We start from the raw sequence: 22,484 nt of genomic DNA on the forward strand, positions 1-22,484 counted from the left end.
AGACTTCATCGAAACGTCGCCTAGATACTTCCAATTTTACGTGAGAGAAAACCCGAATAACCAAAGATCCACATACAAATACCCGCGAAAACCTCAGAAAACAAATACACACACACACACACACACACACACACACACACACACACACATATTCATAATCTATGGCAGGTCGTGTTTTAGATGACTTCTTAGCATACTTTTAAAAAAGAGTTTAGCCCAGGGCTAACTATCAGAGTAACAACTGTGGTTGTGTGGTTTTTGTTATTTTTAAATGGGGAACAGGAATTGGAGACTCCCTTTTGGGCCTGTTTTCGTTAACATCAAAGGAGTTCACAACATTTGCGTAGAAATTAAATCGGCTCCCACCCTTCCTGACTTGCATTGTTTATAACCCAATGCCATATGTTGCTCAGCTGTGGCAGAAGCACCGGGTCTATATTTCCTGAAATGTATGGAAAGATTTTCACAGAAGCCTCAGAAATCTAACAATTGCCTTCGGCAAACTCACAAAGCAATTGTCACTTTTACTAAACTTGTAGCTCTTTTGATCACTGTATTCATGTGCAACCCGGGAAGTTTCTGACCGGCCTTTCATTCATTTACAGAACTGATATCTTGACTTCCCTTTGGCAGAAAGCTCCCTTTAGCCCTGGAGAATGTACACAGGTAGGTCACAACTAATGTGAGTTTGATTCATGAGATATTTAAGTGTGAATTATACATTCCAATCAGGTTGCGGTTTAATGCAAGCCAAAATCCAATGTGAGTGAGTCTAAAGCATTGGGGTCTTGGACATGTGATATGATATGGTATGATATATGATATGACGTGGTGAGAAATAAAAAATGTGTGCAAAACAGAGAAAAGGAAGGACCCATTGTTCAGGGAAAGCTAACAAAAAAGTAAAGGTTCATTCCAAAGAAGTATTTCAGAATACAGGATAAAGTTTGTATATGAATTTATCTTCCATTCAAATTATTTAAGTATTTATGAGATCTGTCTAGAAGATAGATAGGACTGATACTTAATATTTTATTTTTATTTTGGTTTCTAGAACTACTCTAGAAACTAGAAACTACTCTGTAACCTTGTTAAACCTGAATTTAAGTTGTAGGTATGTTCTTTTGATATTTTACTCTTATATTAATAAATCTATAAAAAATATGCCTAAAATTTTTCATGGCCCATTTCTGTCAGGCTGTAACCAGTTACCCACAAATATCTCACTCTGAATAGTGCAAATTCAAATAATCTGACAATTTCAGGGGATTTATTATCAGCACTACTTGAAACTAGCTATATCTACAAAAATGTGGGTAGATTTCTGAAATCCCCAAAGCCAGAGAATCTCTCAGGGTCTGTATGTAAAGCCTAATCATTGTAGTGTACAATTCTGATTAGATTTTAATAAGAAAAAAACTAATCAGCCTTCTATAATCTGGGGTGGGTGGCTATAGGTACCATAAACCATAATGTAGTTCATTTTGGATGTGGGTGAACTGAACCACCTTGGTTTGCAAACTATGTGACTCAGGGCACCACAAAGGGTACCAAGCAGATTAGAGTTTATTTAAGAAACAAGTATCATTCATGGCTTGTACAAATGTATGAACCTGAAAAGTGATCAACTTCTTTCCACTAGACAGGTTCAGTCATCTGTCAGGGGTGCTTTGATTTTGATTCATGAAGATTAACGGTTGAATTCAATGGCTTAACTGGCCCCTTCAAACTATACAATGTTATGTTTACACAACTTGTTAATGCTTGAAGGAATCACCAGCAAATATAAATAGTAGGTTGGCACAAGCTAAATCAAAAGCAATGCCCACCGTGGCTTTGCTTGAGACGTGCCAATCTAGGTTGTGAGGAATGACGAAAGCAAGATTGTCACAAGAGGTGGCTTATGTTCAAAAGCAGTTTACAGGCGGTGGACTGCCTTAACACAACTTCCTGGGTTTGCATGCACCAAACAATCCACAAACGAAGCCTATATTGCAGGCAGAAATTTGCTCCGTACATTGTGAACCAACAAAGTGCAAAGCCACTCATTTTATCTTATATCTTACGCGAATCCGGCCAACCGGTTCTCAGAAATGCTTTTCCGAACCAGCTGCAGGATGAAACCCAGCCTTCGACCTCTCACGGACCTTGATGGGATCACGAGGTGTTAAAACGGTGGTGTTTTGGTTTCTCATTTTATGACCTATTGTTTTAACGGTTTTATGCACACTTTCCCCCTTTCTTTTAAACATCGGGAACGCATCCAATAATGGAAGACAGCGCAGGTCTCTCTCTCTCTCTCTCTCTTTTAAAATTATTTAAATTGTGCTGTTTTCTAATTGGCCAGCAGGAACAAAACTGCGACCCAATCAGCTTGCAAGACCAATGGGCTGACCTCATTAGTTTGCATTGTTATTATTTCTTCCTCCCTTCGCCCCCCTCCCTTCATTTCTCTAGCTTGAAGAAGGGAAGGGGCAAAACAATCCAAACAAAACAGCTGGCTTCGGGAAAACTCCGAGGGCATCAGAGACATCAACAATGTTGCCAGCCTCTCAGCTAACAAGAGTTGGGGACTATTATTACTAATAATGGATGGCCTCGCTTTGAAGTCCTCCAAGCGAGAACTCCCGTTTTAAAGATAACAAGAGTGGGTAGGTGGGAATTAACCTTCCGTTCAGGTTAATGCAGTCATAACTTTTTCTTTTTTAAAAAAAAAGGGGGGGGGAGGACTTCGTCCTGAATGAATGCACAATGTAGATCAGGCTGGACAGGCGCCCGAAGGCGAATGTGTGTCAAGGGCGGTAGCAGCCGCGCTGGCCCTTAGGAGAAGCCAAGCAGACGTTTGCGCAGACCCGAACCCAACCCGGGAGCGCAGCAGCCAAAGCGAAGCTGGAGACCGGCGGCGGCGGCGGCGCTACCGCCGCCCCGCCTTTCCTCTCCTTTCTTCCACCGGGGAGGAGTTTTCCGTAAGCAGCGGGCGTGGGCATTTAAAAGGAAGGGCGGCGACAAGCCGCACAAAAGATTGCTATAGGCTTAAGGCGAGGTTGCAGCGGAGGCAACGGGAGGGAAAAGGGCGGCGGAGGGAGGGAGCCAGGCAGGCAGCCCAAGCAAGCAGGCGCGTCGGCTAGGGCGCACGGCTGCCCGCCCTTCCCAGCCCTGCAGCAGCCAAGGCATCCCCGCCGGGCGGTGGAAGCCACCGCAAAGGCGGGCGCCGCTTAGCAGGCATCCCTCCCCCACTTTTTAAAAGAAAGTTGGGAAGTCGGGAGACACCCCCCCCCTCCCCAACCCCGCAGATAGGAAGTGTTGCTTTCCGGCCTCGGAGCCCTCCACCCTTCTGGAAGTCGGGGCGTCCTCAAGGGGGGGAAAAGCTAGCCATGGCCGGAGGAAGAGACCGAAGCCAGCGAGGATCCCGTCCCCAGGGGCTCCCCGGGCAGCCCTCCACCTGACCGGCGACGCGAGCCCGAAGTTCTCCGCCCGCCAAGCGGATGCGCCAACGCCTTGGAGGCCGCCGGAGATGCGTCTTCCCGGAAACGGGGGAGCCAAGTGGGTGGTGTGATCGGGGCAAAAGAGGAGGAAAAACGGCCCAGAGGATTCCTGGTCGGCGAAGGAAGGAAGGTGGCCGCCGAGCAAGAGGCGCTGCCTCGCCCGCCCGTTGCGCCGCGTCTTCCCTCGGACGCTCGTGTCCTGCTTTGCTCCGGAGGTGAGCGCGTAAAAACGCTTCTTGGCGAGCCCAGCCGGCCTTCCCCTCCCTCGCTCTCCGCCTGCCGCCGTCGCTGCTGCTGCTGCTGCTGCTGGGCTGCTCATGCTGAGCCGGGCCACACCCTCGCCTGCTCTTCCTGATAGCGGGGAGAGGAAGACCGGTGCCCTCCCGCTTTCCGCGCCAGGGGGGCGGCAGAGCAAACGGGCGGCGCGTCGGTCTTGCGCTTTTACTGCCCGCGGGGCCAGCTTCCCTCGGAAAGGCGTGAAGTCTGTCGGGGGTCCCTGGCTTGCTGGGGGAGGCGAGACCCGGCCGAATGAAGCCAGTCACCCATCCACCCAGCCGGGAAGTTTTAACGTTGCTCTTTGTATTGGCAGGTCTGCGTCGCGGCGGCGGCGGCTGGGTTCTTCCTCGCCTCTCTCGGAAAGAAAAGTCAGCCAGAGCCGCGAAGATGCCCTTAAAGAACCGAGGGTTTGTGGGTCCCATGAGCCAGGGGCGGCCACCGCAGCGTTTTTCACCCGCAGGCTGGATGTTGTGACCGGTGTCTGGAGTGCCAGCATCTTTGGAAGGTGGAGGGGCCCTGATCGGTTCTGCCCTGCTTGATTCTGACTTGGTGGTGGGCCTGCCAGCCCCTTTCCTCTTCCTCTGGTGCTCCGAGACTCTGGTTTATTTGTGCAGATTAATGGAATGATGGTTCGGAAAGGGCAGAGCGATCCTGCCGGGCTCAGCGGGGACTCCTCAGGAGGCAGCTGGAAGCGGAGTGGTGGCAGCAGTGGGGTCCCCAGAGGCATGTGTGTGCCCCTCTGGCACCATGGCTAGCGGCGGCTCTGGGAAGTCCACTGCTGAGACATCCACCCCCGGCAGCAGCTCTTTGCCAAGGAAGAAGCTTGTGGCCACCTGTGACCTCTGCAAGATCAAGATGCAGCTGGTAGCTGATCTGCTCCTGCTAACCAGCGAGAGCCGGCCTGTCCATGCGGAGAGCTTGTCCGTCTTCGGAGAATCCTTTGAAAAGTGCAGGGACACCATCATCGCCAGGACCAAAGGCCTCTCCATTTTGACCCATGACGCCCAGAGCCAACTCAACATGGGCCGTTTCACCGAGGTGGGGGACATCCTGGGAGAGATGGGGGACTTGGTGGTCTCTTTGACGGAGTGCTCAGCCCACGCCGCTTACCTGGCAGCGGTGGAGACGCCAGGGGCTCAGCCGGCTTTACCCGGCTTGGTGGATCGCTATAAAGTGACCAGATGTAAGCACGAGGTGGAACATGGGTGTGGGGTCTTGAAGAGTACCCCTCTGGTTGACCTAAGCCCTCAGCTCCTTTTAGAGGTCTCTCAGAACCTGTCCAAGAACTTGAAGTTCCTGACCGATGCCTGTGTCCTGGCCAGTGAGAAGTCCAAGGATAGGTTTTCCAAGGAGCAGTTCAAGCTTAGCGTCAAATGTATGAGCACCAGCGCCTCTGCTCTCCTGGCCTGCGTCCGGGAGGTCAAGACGTCTCCCAGCGAGCTGACACGCAACCGGTGCGTCTTGTTTAGTGGACCTTTGGTGCAGTCTGTGTGTGCGTTGGTTGGCTTTGCCACAGAGCCTCAGTTTTTGGGTAGAGCGGCCACCATCAACCCAGAGGGCAAAGCTGTGCAGACAGCCATTTTGGGCGGTGCGATGAGTGTCGTCTCGGCTTGTGTGCTCCTTACTCAATGCCTCAGGGATATAGCCCAACACAACGACAGTAGCACCAAAATGACTGAATACAGGGAAAGGTTGAGGAACTCGGCGTGTGCGGTCTCCGACGGCTGCAACCTGTTATCTCAGGCCCTAAGGGAACGCTCGTCACCCCGGACTTTACCACCAGCAAATACAAATTCTGTGAATTAATCTATTCATTTTTAGATTGCATGGCTATCTCTAACATAAAGATATGACATCCCTTTCCTGCCCCAGATTTTCTTTTGATATGCCAAAGAATTTGTGTAGCGCAGTCCCTTAATTCTTCTTATTGCTAAAGTAACAGTGTGAGAAGGCTGTGAAACCATGCTTTTTTAGCTTACATGTCATAATCGGCATGGATGTTTTACCTGGGGGAGGGAACAGGATGCACATTCCCCCCCCCAAAAAAAAAATCTTTAAATTATCCGAGTAGCCTTACATTTAAGCATGGAACTGTAGGCAGCTTGTAATGGTCAAAGACAGGCAGGTAGAATTCCATTGAGGCAAGCGAACAAAGGAAATTTGCAGTCCTTCCTTCCTTCTGCTTGGTCCAAAATCAAGGTCAGTCCTTGGAGGACAAGGCTCTCCTCTTTTGTAGGCCTTGCACAAAGTGATTTAAATTCCCTGTTCTTCTATTGCTGTCTTGCCAGCAGGCTCCTAGGACCTTGCCCAGGCTAGTAAACTTTGGAATGATTCCCTAAGGCTTGCATCCAAGCTGGTTCTGCTTATGGTTTCATAGAAGAGCAGAGTTCATTGCTTCCTTCTTTTGTTGAAGCCTGTGGTCAAACAGGGGTTACAGTAATCCTAGGAAAGGTTTACTGACGGGGGTGGGTCCAAGCTTTAATCGTGCTGGATGCGATTTTTAAAACGTTAGGAGATATGGGGTTTTGTGGGAGGAGGGTGGTTCTACCAAAATCATCTCCTAGATTTTATTTGTTTAGTTGAGCAGGAAGAAGAAAAAAGGAGAGGGAGAAAAAGTTACCTCAGTTTTCATACACTCTGGAAGAAAAAACTTTTAAGAATGGGTGTAGCTATGAGTTTTGTTTTGTTTTGTATGGTTACTTTTGAATTGAGTGATGGGTTAGAAGTGCATTTGCAGGGAAAGCAATGAGGCTGGGTGTCACTTTTCAATGGGGGAGCTACTGTGAGTGTGTTAAAATAGGGATTGGGTAAATTACACTATAACAATGAGTGATTTTGATTTTTATTATTTTTTCAGTGTTTTTTTTTAATCTTGCATGTACTGGAGTATTTATTTCATCTATTAAAATGTTGTTTCTCAGCCTTTTGTGAATCTCTCAACGCTTAAAGAATACCCTCTGTTGTATAAATGTGTCTTCTTCCCCCAAACCAGAAGTGGATGTTTCGGGAAGAGGTTTAATTTACTATGAGCTTCTGTAGATTGGAATTCTCTGACTTTTTAAAATGACACGTCCTTTTGCTCTCTCCTCTCCTTCACTAGCGTTTACCTGCATTTTACTTTGCCAAAGTTGGCGTTTGAGAAGTTGAATGATTGTTTTTTTCCCCAGAATATTCCCAAATGAGCTGTACTGTATCTGATCCAAATGTTCCAAAAATGAATCTACTAGACCTTAGATATATTTATTCAGAAACAAGCCTTCTTGTTTTCACTTAGGAGCTTCTCATTGGAACATGTTGAGTTTCTCCATCTTAAAATACAGATTTCTAGTTGTAGAGATGTTAGGAAGTGAGCCCTGCTGTATGAAGTTTGCTTTGGAGTAGACAAAATTGTGTGGCAAGACTATAGTCCTAGGTTGTGTAGTCTACAGGTCAAGACCCAGTTACCATAGAACAGGTAATTCTCGATTTAACCACCACAATTGAGCCCAAAATTTCTGTTGCTGAAATATTTGTTAAGTGAGTTTTGCCCCATTTCATGACCTTTCTTGCCACAGTTGTTAAGTGAATCACTGCAGTTGTTAAGTGGCTGTTACATGGCTGTTGAGTGAAACTGGCTTCCCCATTGACTTTGCTTGTCAGAAGTTTACAAAGGTGACCCCAAGACTCTGCCACCGTCATAAATATGAATCAGTTGCCAAGCATCTGAATTTTGATCATGTGACCCATGGGGATGCTGCAGTGATCAAAAGTATGAAGAAGAAATGGTCATGGGTCACTTTTTTTCAGTGCTGTTGTAACTTGGAACACTCATATGAAATACAGTTCAGGTACTGTTGGAAGCCAAGAACTACCTGTATAGAGTATTTCATATGATATTAATCAAGGTACTGTTCTGTTCAGGGATGCAGCTTACCTTAGCAAAACTTCAAGGTGTTAGGGTGCTAAGATGGTAAAGGATTTGGGTTATCTTGATGTCCTCAGAGGTAGCACAGATAATATGTAATGAATAATAATGAACCATGCCTCCATAAGCCTTTCTGGACCAGGGAATGCTCCCATCCTTTCAAGTGATAATCAGGAACACATGGAGTGGCTTTCTCTGTTCAAGAAATGCATCTTGTTTTCTTTAAAGTGTGGATATCAGAATTTGTCATGCTTTCGCAAAGCCCACATCACCTTTGATATCTGTTGTAGTAGAAGGTGGCTTGCTGTTCACTAGCATGTTTTTCCTGAAAAGAGCCCTTTGCAATCAGAGCAAAAGAATTCTCATTAGCTATTTGAAAAAGAAGAATTCCTTTCCTAGCACCTTTCATAAAATGACAAGCAATAGATCCACTCACGAAATGACCAAGTTCTTTCACAATTTTAACGTTTTGTCTAATAAATTTATTAGACTTGCTTCACATATAAATGGCAAACAAACAAAAAATACAAGCAGATGTTAAAGGATAACATTAATTGGCTTCTATGAATTTGCAGTAAACGTTTATTAGAAAGACTTCACACATTGAAAAGTACTACAAGAAAGTACTAAATAAGCACAAATGTGTCATTTGTGGCTAGAGAGTGTTTGCAAACCAGCCATGCCCCCTTGTCTGCAAGAAACTCAGGCTGTACAGTAGTCCCTAAGTTTATCTGAAGACATATTTACTTCTGAATAGACATAAGATTGTGCTGTGAAATGAGCCACAATCACTGTACTCATTGCATTGGTGATCTTACTTGGAATAAACGGTTTAAGAAAGATTGTGTGTGAGTGCATGTACATACGTTTGCCTGCCTGATCTGATTATTGATGTGTGCATAAGATTTTGAAACATGCCTGCTAGGAGGTAAAATATTTTCCTTGAAAACCTTTATTACAAAATGAAAGCACTAATATACACAAGTCAAGGGTTGTCCTTGACTTGTGATTTTACTAAGCAAAATTGCTGTTAAGAAGGAGTCACATCCAGTTTTATAACTTTTTTTTGTATGTTTGTTAAGCAGATAATTGCAGTTGTTAAGTGAATCATGTGGTTATTAAGGAAATCAGCTCAAAGTCAATTCCCCCACTGACTTTACTTGTTGGAAGCCAACTGGGAAAATTGCAAATAGCAATCACATTGGGATACTGCACACCCCTGTTTTAATGGGAGTGGATTTCATCATTGCTGAAAGACAAAACATCTGACTACACTAACTGGCAAAATCTATTCCTGAACTTCACCTCTGTCCTTGCTCTGCCAGTAGAAGAAGTACCCAAAGAGGTTTTGCTCACAAAGTGACCAGAAATATTCTCAAAGGCTGGATGTTTATATCTAATTATTTTTCCACTTAATTGTTTAAAAAAGTCATGGTTGAACTGGGATCAAATCAAGTTTAAGGTATGGTTTTCAGCCATTTCCTAATCATGGCCATGATCTCAACCATAAGCACCTGGCATATATAACATTACATGCAATATTGCATGATGAAATGTAGAACTATGATGTCACTTCCATCTGACCCATGGATACCTAACTGTACCTTCAGGTTCACTCGTTGCAGTTCTCCAAAAAAATTTTAGTTTTGTAGGTGCTGTTTAGGAGTGGAGCAGGCAAATTTCCTTCCTGCACCTCTTCTGCCTCTCATTTCTATCCTTAATAGAACAACCCACGATGCATTCAAGAGATGGAGTTAATACAGCTAGGAAAACCTGGAACAGCAATAGAGACACAGACATTAGGGGTGAGTGGGGAGGTCCCAAATCCTAGTTATTCCAGCACTGCCATTTCTGTCTGTCACTTCTCTGCTCACCAAAGCCCTCCAAAACTGATAATTTAAAAAATACATGAACAGGTCTGTTTTCTGACTGCTAGATGGTGGGGTGTGTGTGTGGAATAGGTGTGTTGTTGGGTAGAATGATCCCTGTAGCGCAGTAGTTAGAATACAGTATTGCAGGGTGAGTCTGCCCACAGCCTGGAGTTCAATCCTGACAGGGCTCAAGGTTTACTCAGCCTTCCATCCTTCTGAGGTAGGTAAAAGGAGGACCCAGATTGTTCGGGGCAATAGGCTGACTTCTGAGAGTGCTGTAAAGAACTATGAAGCAATAGATAAGTCTTAAGTGCTATTGCATTTGTTCTGTGCTTGGAACCCTTCCTGAGGAGGGGAGGTGAACCTAAATATCACACAAAGCCATAATGTCCTTCACTTAGGTTAAATAACCAACTATGTAAATAGGAATCATGTTTTATTAACTTGGGTTTATTGTGCTGTCATCACCCTGCCACGATGGTTTACTAGGGAAGATACCAGTGACAAATCATCGGTTCTCCCTGATGTACCTAGTGATTGGTTGTTCGACTACAACAAGGTGGGAATTGGAGATAGAAATAATATCAACCACCTGGGCAGCAATGGTCTTGATCTTTAAAAAGTTATTTATCATTATAGCCAGCATATGCTCTGGGGACAGATTAGGCTCAGCGTTTTCGCTTCGGCTTCTTTCCTAACTCTTTGAAACACTTCTAACTCAACTGTAATTATTTTAAAAAATCTCAACAGTAGTTGTAGTTGCCTTTATACTTCTGTTTCTTTAAGTGTTTGGAGTTAGAGAAAAGCAATGTGTTTTGGAATATATTGGTTCATCATAAAACATTGATCTGCAGAGGCTTTTTAAAAAATATATTAGGTGTTCCTGTTTTAAACGTGTGGGGGGCAGTGGGGAGTCACCCTAAATCTGTGGGGGGGGGGGGAATAGCATAGGTTGTTTGATCTGGAAAGCCTGATTGTTTGCAAAGTTAATGCCTATTAAAACCAAGGAATTTGGATACGCAAAATAGCACATTCCTAGATATTCCTGTTGCAGATGGAATTTAAGTAGTCTGAGGTCTTGGGATTAATTTGAAATGAAAAAGGGATAAATCAAGACATGGATGTAGTCCATGGTTGTTTGTGCTAAACTGTAATGCTCTTTGTTTAGTTTGGATTAGCATGTTGCATGAACTACCTCCTGTGGTTTAGTCAATCAACTGTGATAAAATAACATGGTTAAGCATAATGTGTGAACACAGCCTTCTCTTTAGTAAGTTTCTTTGCAGTTGCACTGTTGCAGCTTGCTTTTTTATTTGGGGGGATTAAATCTAATTATCTGTGATGACGGTATCTATCTATGGCAGAATTAGCCATAAATTTGTGTGTTGAAATGGTGCGTGGATATGTAGAAATGGCACATTTCACTAGTACACTGTAATCCAGGAATTCAGTAGGCATTTCTGCTTGTTTCAGCTAGTTCCCAGTTGTTGGTACTCCATTTGGTCATGTTCTGCACAGATTAGTATGGGATTGTTCCGGGTTTTCTTCCATCCATGAAAATATCTATGATTGCAATTTTGCAGCTGGGTTATATTTTTATTCTGCAACATCATGATTTGGAGAGGCAGAATATTTGTTTATTCTTGCCTTGGTTACTTCAAATGGAAGTGAAAGTTACTATTTTCCCCTGAATTAGGAAAATTAGGGAAATTTACAGATGTAGAAAATGCACAGTTTCAATTTCTGTTTGGAAACAAATACAACATTTTAGATAATTTCCCTCTTGTTTTTTTTAAAATGCTAGTCAGATAAAAGGTCCTGTGTTTTTCCCCGACCAATTCTCATTCAGTTTGATGAAAGACAATTTGTTTTTGAACTTTATTTACAAGGAAATTAATTCTTGTGGGTGGAGTTTGGTATGCCTGTAAGGTTGTGAGATGGCAGAGGAGGACATATGAAAGTCCAGTCTCAATAGAAAAGAATAAATGTAGTTCAGGGTTGAACTTGGTGCTCTCTGTAGTTAGTTGTTTATTGGCAGATGTTTCATTACCCAAATAGGTAACATCATCAGTGCTAGAAGGGAGTGGGATTTGCATCCTGTTGATATACAGTAGCTTGCCTTATCAGTACTGGTAAGGGTGTTTTCTCCTTGGTACTTCCTTGATTAGGCTGTTGCTTATTGCTTGATGGTTTGAGTTGATACTTCCTTGATTGTTATAGGTTCAAACCTCACTCCTTGCAGCTATGAAGTGAGTCACGTGGTCATTAAGCAAATCCAGCTTCCCCCTATGACTTTGCTTGTCAGAAGCAGGCTTGGAAAGTCGCTAACAGCAATCACATGATCCCAGGACATTGCAATCATCGAATACATGCTGATTGCCAAGCGCTGAATTTGGATCATGTGATGGTCATTCTTTCAGTGCTGTTGTAACTTCGAAAGGTCACTAAACACATAGTTATATGTCAAGGACTACCTGTAATGTTCTTGGTACTTTCTGCTGAGTTTTTCAATGTTTCATGGACTTCTAGGGTTCAAACAAGAGCTTGGCGATGTCCAAAGATAAAGGAAAAAAGTTCCCTCAAAGTCAGCCCGTTTTTTTTAATCACTAGAACTTTAACTGTTGGTCGGGAAAGTTCTTCTTCTTAACAGGTTGTGCAGCCTGAAAAAGTTTGAAAATCTCTTCTTTGTACCAACATTGTTTTAAAAGACATTTCTTTCTTCAAGGGCCTTACAGTATAATATTTGAGAAAAAAACACACTACAGGATACTCTGTATTTAGGTCTGTCCTTGGTGATGGGGAGTTCACTGGATGACATTACCTCCTATCTTTTGTCTCAGTCTACCTCACAAGGTTGTTGTACACAGGAAATTGGTGGAGGGAGTGCTCAGTATCACCGTATTTCAGAAACACAGATCAAGAATCATTGGTTTTAAATGGAAATAAGATGCTGACGGAAAACAGCCTGGAATGCTTTCCTAAAACAGCATTAGATGAAGAGACTCAATTGTCTCATTTTACTAATATCCCACTATCCTATTTTTAGCAGTGTAGAGCACTGACTTATGTCTTAGATGCAGGATTCCTGCATTTCCCTTGATTTGAAGGTGATCAGAGAAGGGAGGGCACGAGTGAATGAACGAGTCACCTGTTTTGAACATAGAATCATAGGTGGAAGCTAGAAGCTAGAAGAGACCTCAGTGGTCTTCTAGTCCAATCTCCAGCTCAAGGCAGGAGACCTACACCATCCTGGTCAAATGGTTGTCCAATCTCATGTTTACAATTACCCTGGCATCCCACACTTCGATTCAGAAGAATCAGGAGAAACCCTGGATAAAGGGTTTCGACCAGTGTTGGGATTCAAATAATTTAACAACCTGCTCTCTCCCCTAATGATTTCTTCCAACAACCAGTTCACCAAACTGCTCAGAAACTTAACAACTGGATCTCCCAAAGTGGTACGAACTTGCTGAATCCCAACACTGGTTTCAACTGCATTTCCTAACCTAGCAAGCATCTAGGTTTCTATGCCACAGAAAAAGGTGTCCTAGCAAACCCCCACAACATAACTCCAACAAACAGCATCATTTCAAAAATGACACCAAGACAAATATTTTAAAAGTTCTCAAACAGCTTGAAGGGAAAAAAAAAAGAGGGGTAGGGAGAAACTATTTTTAAACATTTCCAACGATTAATGGATGCTGATTGAGTTTGACTTTAAACAGACTGACTAATCTGGATAGTTTCATCCCAAAGTGAAAAGTGGGGGTATATGCTTTAAAATAAGCACTGCTAAAACAATCCTTTTTCCATTCATAGCATCACTCCTGCAAGCTCGCCTCTTCCTCCTCCTATTCTTGTGCAAAGAAGTTGCAAAGGTTTCATTTCTGCCCCGCCTATCGTAATATGTAGCTTTTTTCTAGACTGACTCTTTAAAACAATGATAATAATAATGAAATGAGAAGCAATCTCCAAAAATTCAGCATCTTGCCCAGAATTCAAAGAAATCCTTTCCTAGAAGTGTTTCTGCACCCTATGAGCCCCACCCTTTTCCCACTGACTTCCTGCTGAAGTCAAGGCTTGAAGCCTTCTCTCTGTCTTCCTCTCCTTCCCGATGTCTCTGTGTTAGCCCTGATGACGTGAGAGCCAAGTTTTGTGTTTTTGTGACACAAAATGCCTGACTTTGATCCTTCTTAATTAAAGAAATTCTTTGGATAAACTCTATGGACTTAATCTTTATTTTTTCCCCCTCTATTGGCCTCATAAGGTGGAGGTGTTGTCTTATTCAGCTACTGTTAAAATTCTGGCAAATGTTGTTTGGGGATAAGTTGTACTTTAGAGCGCTCTGATCAGATTTATTTTTTTCAGCCTGTCTGCGGTTTGGAAAAGCTTTTGAATTCCATTTTCCTTGTGATCTGATGTGGCTTGTTCAGCAACAGAGCAAGACCATCTGTTGTTTTAAGTCTAGAACTACTGTGTTCTGTCTCTCAAAATCTTTGTATTGGGGCATTTTGCTGAAGATAGATAACTGTTTGCTGCCTGCCCTTGATTTAAGAACAGGAAGACCTACTTAAAAGAAATGAGTCAAGAGCTTGCAAGAGAATGCAGTCCATGTGTGTAGATGGGGAGAAATGAAGCAGCCAGTTTGCAATTAAGACACATTTGGAGTATTTTTACTGGGGAAAGTTCTTGGTCACTGGGCTTTTTTTCTGTTCTGAATTGCTTCAAACTCCCTAAAGCTCCCTTTCTACAAACCTCTAGCTCCTTAATTTGGGGTTGGCTTAGTGATATGCTTGCCGCCCACTTGGAAGGTTGAATCCTAGGTAGTGGCAGGTATTTCTCTCCTAGGGCGCAAAGAGAAAATATCTGCTGTGAACTCTGTGTAGGTGTCAGGAAGGGCAACCGGCCAGTAAATGCTCAGCTCCATCTAGTCACACTAACTCTACCCCAGTTTAAGGGACTTCAGGGTTATAAAAACAGAGTTTGGACTGGGATTTAGTTATTTTGTTTCGGGGCTAGAATTCTGAACCAAATCTATTTGTAATTCTTTGGTCCAAATGACAAAACAGCAGAAACTGAAAATAATTTGAAGACTTTACAATCATATTTCCTTTCCCCCACCTCACCACCCTGTCAGATGCAATTTTTTAAAGTATTTCAAGTTAAAGATAGAGAACTGTTAGATATAATTTCTTACTTATATTTGAAATTCTGGGCAAAACAGTAACTGGGCACAACTGTTGCCTTCGGAACTAAATCCTGTAGCATTACAAAATACACTGTTCACTAGCAACAGTGGAAACAATCCAACTTCCTAAATCAGGGAAAACAGTTTCCAATTCTCGACAGTTGGATATGTTATTCCTTGAGAAAATAACTTCAACGGGATAACTACTTGAAGTGTTAAGACTATTAGCTCCTATGCACTAGGCCATAATGTCATTGGCTTTAATTCTGTGAATCTGACTGACCCTGGTGGCTTCCAATTCATTCTTTACAACATATTAATGCCAAGCAAGGATGATTTGTTCAGCAAACTGTGGTTCAACAGGCCACGCTGAGCATTATACATTTCAAAATAAACTAAAGATCTGGCCGTTTTCTTGGGGTAGTGGAATGTACAGTGCTAAAATAGGAAACTGATGAAGAACAGATCAGATTGCATCTGAGTATCCTGGTTGATTTTGGCTGATCTTGAAAAGCTAAGAGGATCCGATCTGATTAGCATTTGGATGAAAGACCATAAAGGGCATCTCAAGGTGATGGACTGGTCACCAAATTAAAAACACAATGAGGTTACAGCACAACTCTTTTGCAATGTTGTAAGGAAAACAATGTGGATGCACTCTGGAAAGCTCCATGAATTGATATGGACTCAAATGAAACATCGAAAACATTCAGTTTTCTCTTGTTCTGTCATGTTCACGTCACTTTCCATGGAAGAGCAGTTACTGCATTACTAGAAACTCTGAGAACATACCACTGTTTCTGTGATTATAATCTTAAAATTAGCAATTATGTAGGTTCATGCAGTTCCCTTGGTTGCTAAAATACCTGTGAGGGTGGGGATATTGAATAGATTAAACCATCAGCCTGGGCTTAGCATATTGTACCAACTCAGCCTCTTGGCCTTTAACTGATGTGATCAGGAGAACATAACTTGAGTGTCCATATCCTGGGTCAAACTACTGAAGGGGTTGCATTCCGTGCAATCATAATAATAATCCCTGAGGAATAATCCCTGTTCAATGCAAACTTATTTCATATCTATGTATTTGTATCTATGAGCTCAGTTATAAGAATTGTCACAGAAGGGCATAACTCTACAAGGTGCACTGGTTACCTGTGGGTTTCCACATTTAATCTTAGGGTCAGTGATAATCTATGAAGTCCTGTCTTTAGAATGGTGTGTATACTGTCTCCCTTCCTTTTCTTAAGCTGTCAGTTAGATGCATTTTATGTCATGCCCTCATTTTATGAGGCTTTACATGACTTCCACCACTCCGAGAATGGGTGGGCATTTCCTGTTCTTAGCCAGTGTGTATCCTGTGTGGTGTTTTAAGTTTTTACCTGGTGGTAAAGTATGAAAGCATATATATCTCGGGGTTGAGTTAACTATAGGACTGCTTCTCTTCCAATTGTCTTTGCCTGTCTTAAAAGATATAACAGTGTAAGCACAGTCCAAGTCCAATCTGAGATCTTGGGAGGAATGTCCTTAGCCTCGCGGTTAAAACCTGATCTTGTTTACTGGAAGGTTGGAAGTTCAAGGCCCAAGTATTACGCAACAGGGTGAGCTCCTGATTCCTGCTACCCTAGCAATTAGAAAGTATGCAAATGCGAGTAGATAGTGGGAAGGTAACAACATTCTGTGTGCCTCAGTGTATAGCCATGCTGGTCACGTGGAAGAGTCTTCAGACAATGCTGGCTCCCTTGGCTAGGAAACAGAGATCAGTACCACCCCTAGAATCGGACATGACTAGACAGGGAAAAACTTTACCTTTTTTAAAACTATTCCCCAGAGATCCATATGGTCCCATCCAGGTTCTGCTTTAGGAAAGTATTGAAAAACTGTTTTGTTTTTCCCCCCACAAGCCATAGGATGTGATGTCTTATTATCCTACTGAGTGATGACTGACCAAGAATTACTGAATCTCCTTTTTAAGTACTTCCCCAGAATATTGGTTATTTTTTAAACCTTTGGCATTCTGATTTCTTTTATTGAGGTCATTTTTGTTTAAAAATAAAATGCCAGACTTGTTGAGTCTTCTCTTTTCTATATAATTGTAATAAATAAAATTTAACTCATCCACTATAGAAATAATATAGCGGGTTGTATGACAAACATTTCAGCTTGTGGGGAAAACTCCTCCCCCTTTTTTTGTGTGTGTGTCAAAGGTTCACAACTGGAGCCAGTTGCAAAGTGATTCAAAATGCAGACATGACACTTAAAAACAAACAAACGATTAAGATGCTTGTGAATGAAGCTCATCCCCAGAAATTAATTTCTGGCTTGTACATCCCCTTTTTCATGAATCCCAACTAATTCTTTGAATATTAAAAAAAAACAAAACCCAATTCCACTTCCCCAAATAACACCACCTTTTGTTTCAGCAGCCAATTTCTAAGAAGGAAAGGGAGAGAAAGAGCTGAATTTGTACATCATGCTAAACTTTTCTTTGTTTTTTTTATTATTTAATCCCTGGAGGCCAGGTTAATATAAGGTATAAACCATAGTTAAACAAAGCACAGTTCCTGGGTTTGTGCCATGGTTAAAAAAAAGTCAACCACATCATGGCTTAGCCCTAACTGTAAACACGATATTTTGGTTGCTGTTGCTATCTGAGGAAGGACCCCCAACTTCAAAGGCCACCGGAAGAACAATTGTCTATTTGGGAATTAAGAGTAGCTCTGCAGCCTTAAAATAATGAGTAGCAGCTGGGCTTGGGTGGGGTTGAGGGAGCTTCCTGAATAAATGCCCCTCCCTGAGCAGAGACAGATGCTTGGGTAACGCATCAACAGCCTTCTTTGGAGTTCTGTGTATCAGCTGTGTCATTGTCCTATTGGACCTTCGCTGGTCTAATCTTGAATTTGCTACTTGAGCAGCTTTGAATTCTGCTTTTTGATTGTGTCTCGGCTAATGTTACTGTGAGTAAACTGAGATAATTCAACCTTGGAATATGTGCTTAATCTTTACCTTGAGAGGGTTTTTTTTGTTTTCTTTTGCTGGAAGCATAAATTGAGACGGTGGAGCAGGGGTGAAAGGAAATGCCTTTGGAGCTCCTATCACCTACTGCAGCCTGTTCAAGAGATAAGCACTAATGACAAGGCCTTCCCAATCTGTGGCAAATTTCTGACTGCTATGAGGTTGGAGTACAAATGGTAGAATCATGGCTCTACGGAGCCGGCATTCTTCCACAGACTTTCAAATGGGCTACACCTGTGTTTTTCAAACTTGGCAACTTTAAGATGGGTGGACTTTAATTCCCAGAATTCCCCAGCCAACATTTGTACTCGTTTGAATAATGTTCTTAAACAGCTTGTTATGTGGGAGCACTCTTCAGGCCCATAGATCCAGAATCCATGGCAACAGTACTACACAACACAACCAACACTTAAGTTCAAAATACCCAGAATCATGAACCTAGCTGATCAGTCTTGGGACTCGGCAGGGACCATAATGCCAGACCTAAAACCATAGCATCCCCATACATACAACCAAAACTATGGATCTGGATCTTTGCCACTGAAAAAAGAACAACTAGAGAAGATGCATGAAACTATCTTCTTCAAAGGAATAAAATTCAAAAGGGAAGAAAGCAACACGCTACCCTTCCTGAATACATTCCTGAGTTTAAAGGACTATATTCCCTCTATGAGTCTCCATTATAAAATAGCAATGTTTAATGTCTCCCACACATGTATTTGCCTGTACACAGTTACTTCTTCCCCTGTCTGGGTCCCACAGAGATCATGTGTCCTAAGCAACATCAGTCTGGCTGCATTTGCATAGTGTTTCCGGACTGTTTCATAGCTCTCTTGCATCCTCAAGCAGGTTGCCATTCTGCATTTTTCCCTCTCTCCCCATATTGGTCCTCAGTTATGCTGGAGAACTCGGTTACTTAGCAAAAGCTATTGGTTTCCTGTTGTTAACAGGATATGTTTCCTCCACAGCAGCAGTTAAAAAAACAGGCTGAGAAATTATTTCAGCCTAGACTTCATCCATTTCCTGTAAAAGGAGGAAAAAAGGCCCACTGCATTCCCTTTGGGCTGTCTTTCCATCTTTTCACTTGGAAAGTTCTAAACCTTATAGCAAGCCTGTTTGGTTTAGTTATTAAGACACCAGGATAGAGACCAGGAGACTGGGAGTTCTAGTTCTGTTTTAACCATGAATCCAACTGAGTGACATTGAGTCAGTCATTGTCACCTAGGAAGAAGGAGACAACAGCAAAAAAATCTTTGCCAAGGATAGTCCAGGAAGTCACCAGAAGTCAAAAACTTCCTCAAAAGGCAGCAAGCAAACAGACATGATACCAACAGTGTGATGGAGGAGTGTGACTGCCATGGTTGGTTCTGGTTCTGGTTTCTCAATGTGGGTGCCCTTTCCATGAACAACTGCACATGTGAATGCAAAGTTGCTGTGCCAGATCTACGCTATAAGTAACGAAACCATTGGGCTCAGATGAAAAACAGCCTTAAGAACAAAAACTGCCCTGTACTGCATCCCACATCTGAAAAATATAAAGAGGGCTCTTATATGAGGCTATCTATGCATGCCACATACTCTCATGGTTTAACTACTGCTTTCTTATTAAACCCGTTGGGGGATGGTATTCCATAATATACCTGGATAAATCCGGTTGGACTAGTTTGTGCTTTGCAGTCCTTTGTAAATGCAGCCAAACTGGATTTTAGGATTGCAGCTTTAAAAGGTGCACCTCAGTGTCCTGTTACCTGTTAAGACAGTGTTTCTCAAACTTGGTGACTTTAGGACTTGTAGGCTTTGACTCCCAGAATTCCCCAGTCATCAGTCTGGGAGTTGAAGTTCACCTATCTTCAAGTTGCCAAGCTTTGTGGTTGGGTGGGGGGAACCCCACATTAGACTATAAATTACCTTGGATCTGATTTTTCTGAACTAAAAAGATTCCTTTAGCATGATCTGGGTATGAGTGAAACCCTTTCAGCCCTATTGGCTGATTTAGGCTGCAATAGCTCTTCTATAGATCTCAGCAAAAATGTCCCTAGAAGTAGAGCAGAGTTGCCCAAAATAGAAAGAGGTCAGTACTTAATTGAAAGAAAAGAAAAAAAAATCCCATGATAGGTTTGGGCTAGCAATAATTGATGCCATAAAGAGACTACAGTATTTGTGTTCCTCTTAAGCTCCTAAGAGCCAATTAAATATAATGAGTTTAAACTAATTCTCTTGGGCTATTCATAGAAGACTTTGTGTGCATGTGTGTGTGTGTGTTCACATTTTAATGCTTATTTTGCTTTCTAACTCCGGCCTTTGCGGGACTTTGTAGTGATTGAATTATAGAGTTGAAAGAGGCTATTGTGACTAACAAGGAGCTCAAGCTCTCTGCTCTGGGCAGAATCCACAATAAATTAAATAAATTACACCTCCCTGAAGACATGGGGCAAAAAGAAAGGACGCCATTGGGTCCACCATCAAATCGCTCTTCCCATTACGACATATTCTCTAGCTTTCAACCTGTGTTTCTTTTCTTATAACTGGAGGCCATGATTCTATGTCCTGTATTTTTTTTTCTTTTGTTCTTTGAAAAGTGTAGTTTCAGAAACCAGCCAAGCCAGTTTTAAAGGACAACCGAAGGTTTTGTCTGCCGCTGAATGAGATGCTTGAGTGCTTCCAGACAAGCTTTTTGATTGGTGTTTTTGAAACTTGGCAACTTGAAGATGCATGGACTTCAACTCCCAGAATTCCTCAACCGTGCTGGCTGGGGAATTCTGGGAGTTGAAGTCCACACATCTTCAAGTTGCCAAGTTTCAAAAACACTGATTTAGATGAATTGTTGCTTCACTTATGGACGTTTCCCTTACATGCAGGGGGGTGGGAAATCATTTCAAATACATCAGACATATTTTCACTAGTTCGAATCTGGTGCTGGTTCAACTAGCTGTTGATACTCCATGTAGATGTCTAAAATGGGTAATTTAATACAGAGCCCAGGGCAAATCTCAAATTCTAGACACATGGTAGCAGTGAAACCTGAGCTTGTTTGAATATCCCCGTATCAGGGACGAAAAAAAATCAAGAGTCAGGCAGCATCTTTTCCAACTCACAAATTTTATTAAAAAGTACAAGCTGCAGTTCTCTTCGACAGATGCCTAAAATGGCTAGGCTGATGTAGGATTTAAATTGGGGTGGAAGGAAAGGACAAGAAGAGAGACTGGTTATACAGATTGCAAGGGCCTTATCAATTGACAATTGGGATGGGTTAAAACCCTTCAAGTTTGTTCAGATGAGATAGCCTGAAACGTTTGATGCAAATGAGTTCAACAATGTCTTGCTCAGCGACACTGTTGAAGGTCTACTTTTTTCAAAACAGTCAGTTCAAGTTCTGCCACAAAATCTCTTGCAGGTTAAAATGCTCTAACATTAGTTTGTCCTTGTTTGAGTCACGATATCAAATTTACTCTCATTAATTATTTTGCACAAATTTGGGGTTGCTTGTCTTATATAGAGTCCAGAGGGAGATTGCTGGCAGATGGCTCTAATCTTGTACATAGATAACAGATAACATAATCAGAGTTGGAAGGGACCTTGTAGGTCATCTAGTCCAACCCCGCACCCAAGTAGGAGACCCTACACCATTCCTGACAGATGGCAGTCCAGTCTCTTCTTGAAAGTCTCAAGTGATGATGCTCCCACAACTTCTGAGGGCAACTTCTGTTCCATTGGTTGATTGTTCTCACTGTCAGAAAATTTCTCCTTATTTCCAGGTTGAATCTCTCCTTGTTCAGTTTCCATCCATTGTTCCTTGTCTGGCCTTCAGGTGCTTTGGAAAAGACTGACCCCTTCCTCCTCTCTGTGTCATCCCCTCAAATATTGGAAGACTGCTATCCTGCCTCCCCTGGTCCTTCTCTTCCCTAGACTAGCCATGCCAGGTTCCTGCAACTGTTCATCGTATGTTTTAGCCTCCAGTCCCCTAATCATCCTGGTTGCTCTTCTCTGTGCTTTTGCTAGAGTCTCAAAATCTTTTTTTATAATGTGGTGAACAAAGAAATGTAGAGGCTTGTGTGAATATTGTTGGTATAGATGTGGAGGAATCTGGGTTTGTTGTAGAATCTGCTTCTCATTATTTTTATTGCTCTTGTTAGTGTTATTGTTCTGTAGGTGATCCTCAACTTACAACCATAATTGAGCCCAGAATTATAATCATCAGTTGTGATGATTATTAAGTGGGCCGCATGCCTAATTTTATGATTTAGTTTGCAGTGGTTGTTAAATGAACCTGTTTTCTTCAATGGATTGGTTTTTTTTCCCAGAAACCAGAACTAAATTTCCAAAAATGGAAAAAAGATGCCAAAAATCACAATCATGTGACTTTAGGATGCTGCAAATGGTCATAAATGGGAACTAGTTATCAAGTACCCAAAGTGCAATTATGTGATTTGGTGGGGGGGTGGAGAATGCAGCCATCAGAACTTCAGAACTGGGTCATAAATAGTTCTGGGGAAGTACATCATAACTTCAAATGGTCATTAAGCAAGGTCTACCTATATTGTTTCTTGTTGCTTGTGAGATTTGCTTCAGATGTGTTCCGGACTAGCAGGCTCGTAGCCTGCAAATCTATTGGCCCGCTGAAAGACGATCATGATTGGTCACCATAGACTGATGCGATTGGCCAGTAAACGGGCTGCCGCGATTGGCCCTGCCAAGAGCGGCAAACTCAAATCGCCTTCATTGGCTGCCTAGCCGCAGCCAGCCCT

At 42.6% G+C, this 22,484-nt stretch overlaps 2 protein-coding genes across 2 annotated transcripts in view; both read left to right on the forward strand.

The window, feature by feature from the left end:
- The first annotated feature begins 420 nt into the window (after positions 1-420).
- The window catches only part of CFAP161 (cilia and flagella associated protein 161), a 49,978-nt gene continuing 27,914 nt past the window's right edge, over positions 421-22,484 (forward strand). Inside the window, exon 1 of the mRNA XM_026709781.2 lies at positions 421-666. Coding sequence (XP_026565566.2) covers positions 657-666 — 10 coding nt within the window. The 5' untranslated portion in view covers positions 421-656. The remainder of the gene's footprint in view (positions 667-22,484) is intronic.
- Positions 2,485-6,681, forward strand: TLNRD1 (talin rod domain containing 1). The gene is made up of 2 exons (XM_026709761.2): positions 2,485-3,700; positions 4,075-6,681. The coding sequence occupies exon 2, from the start codon at positions 4,509-4,511 to the stop codon at positions 5,565-5,567; it is 1,059 nt and encodes a 352-aa protein (XP_026565546.1). The 5' UTR covers positions 2,485-3,700; positions 4,075-4,508; the 3' UTR covers positions 5,568-6,681.

The sequence above is a fragment of the Pseudonaja textilis genome, chromosome 13 (genome assembly GCF_049901715.1).
Source record: "Pseudonaja textilis isolate UNSWEBS1 chromosome 13, rPseTex1.2, whole genome shotgun sequence".
NCBI classification, from domain to species: Eukaryota; Metazoa; Chordata; class Lepidosauria; order Squamata; family Elapidae; genus Pseudonaja; species Pseudonaja textilis.

Excerpts from the sequence above, each read along its gene's own strand:
- TLNRD1 (XM_026709761.2), top strand. The coding sequence starts at position 4,509 with ATGGCTAGCGGCGGCTCTGGGAAGTCCACTGCTGAGACATCCACCCCC.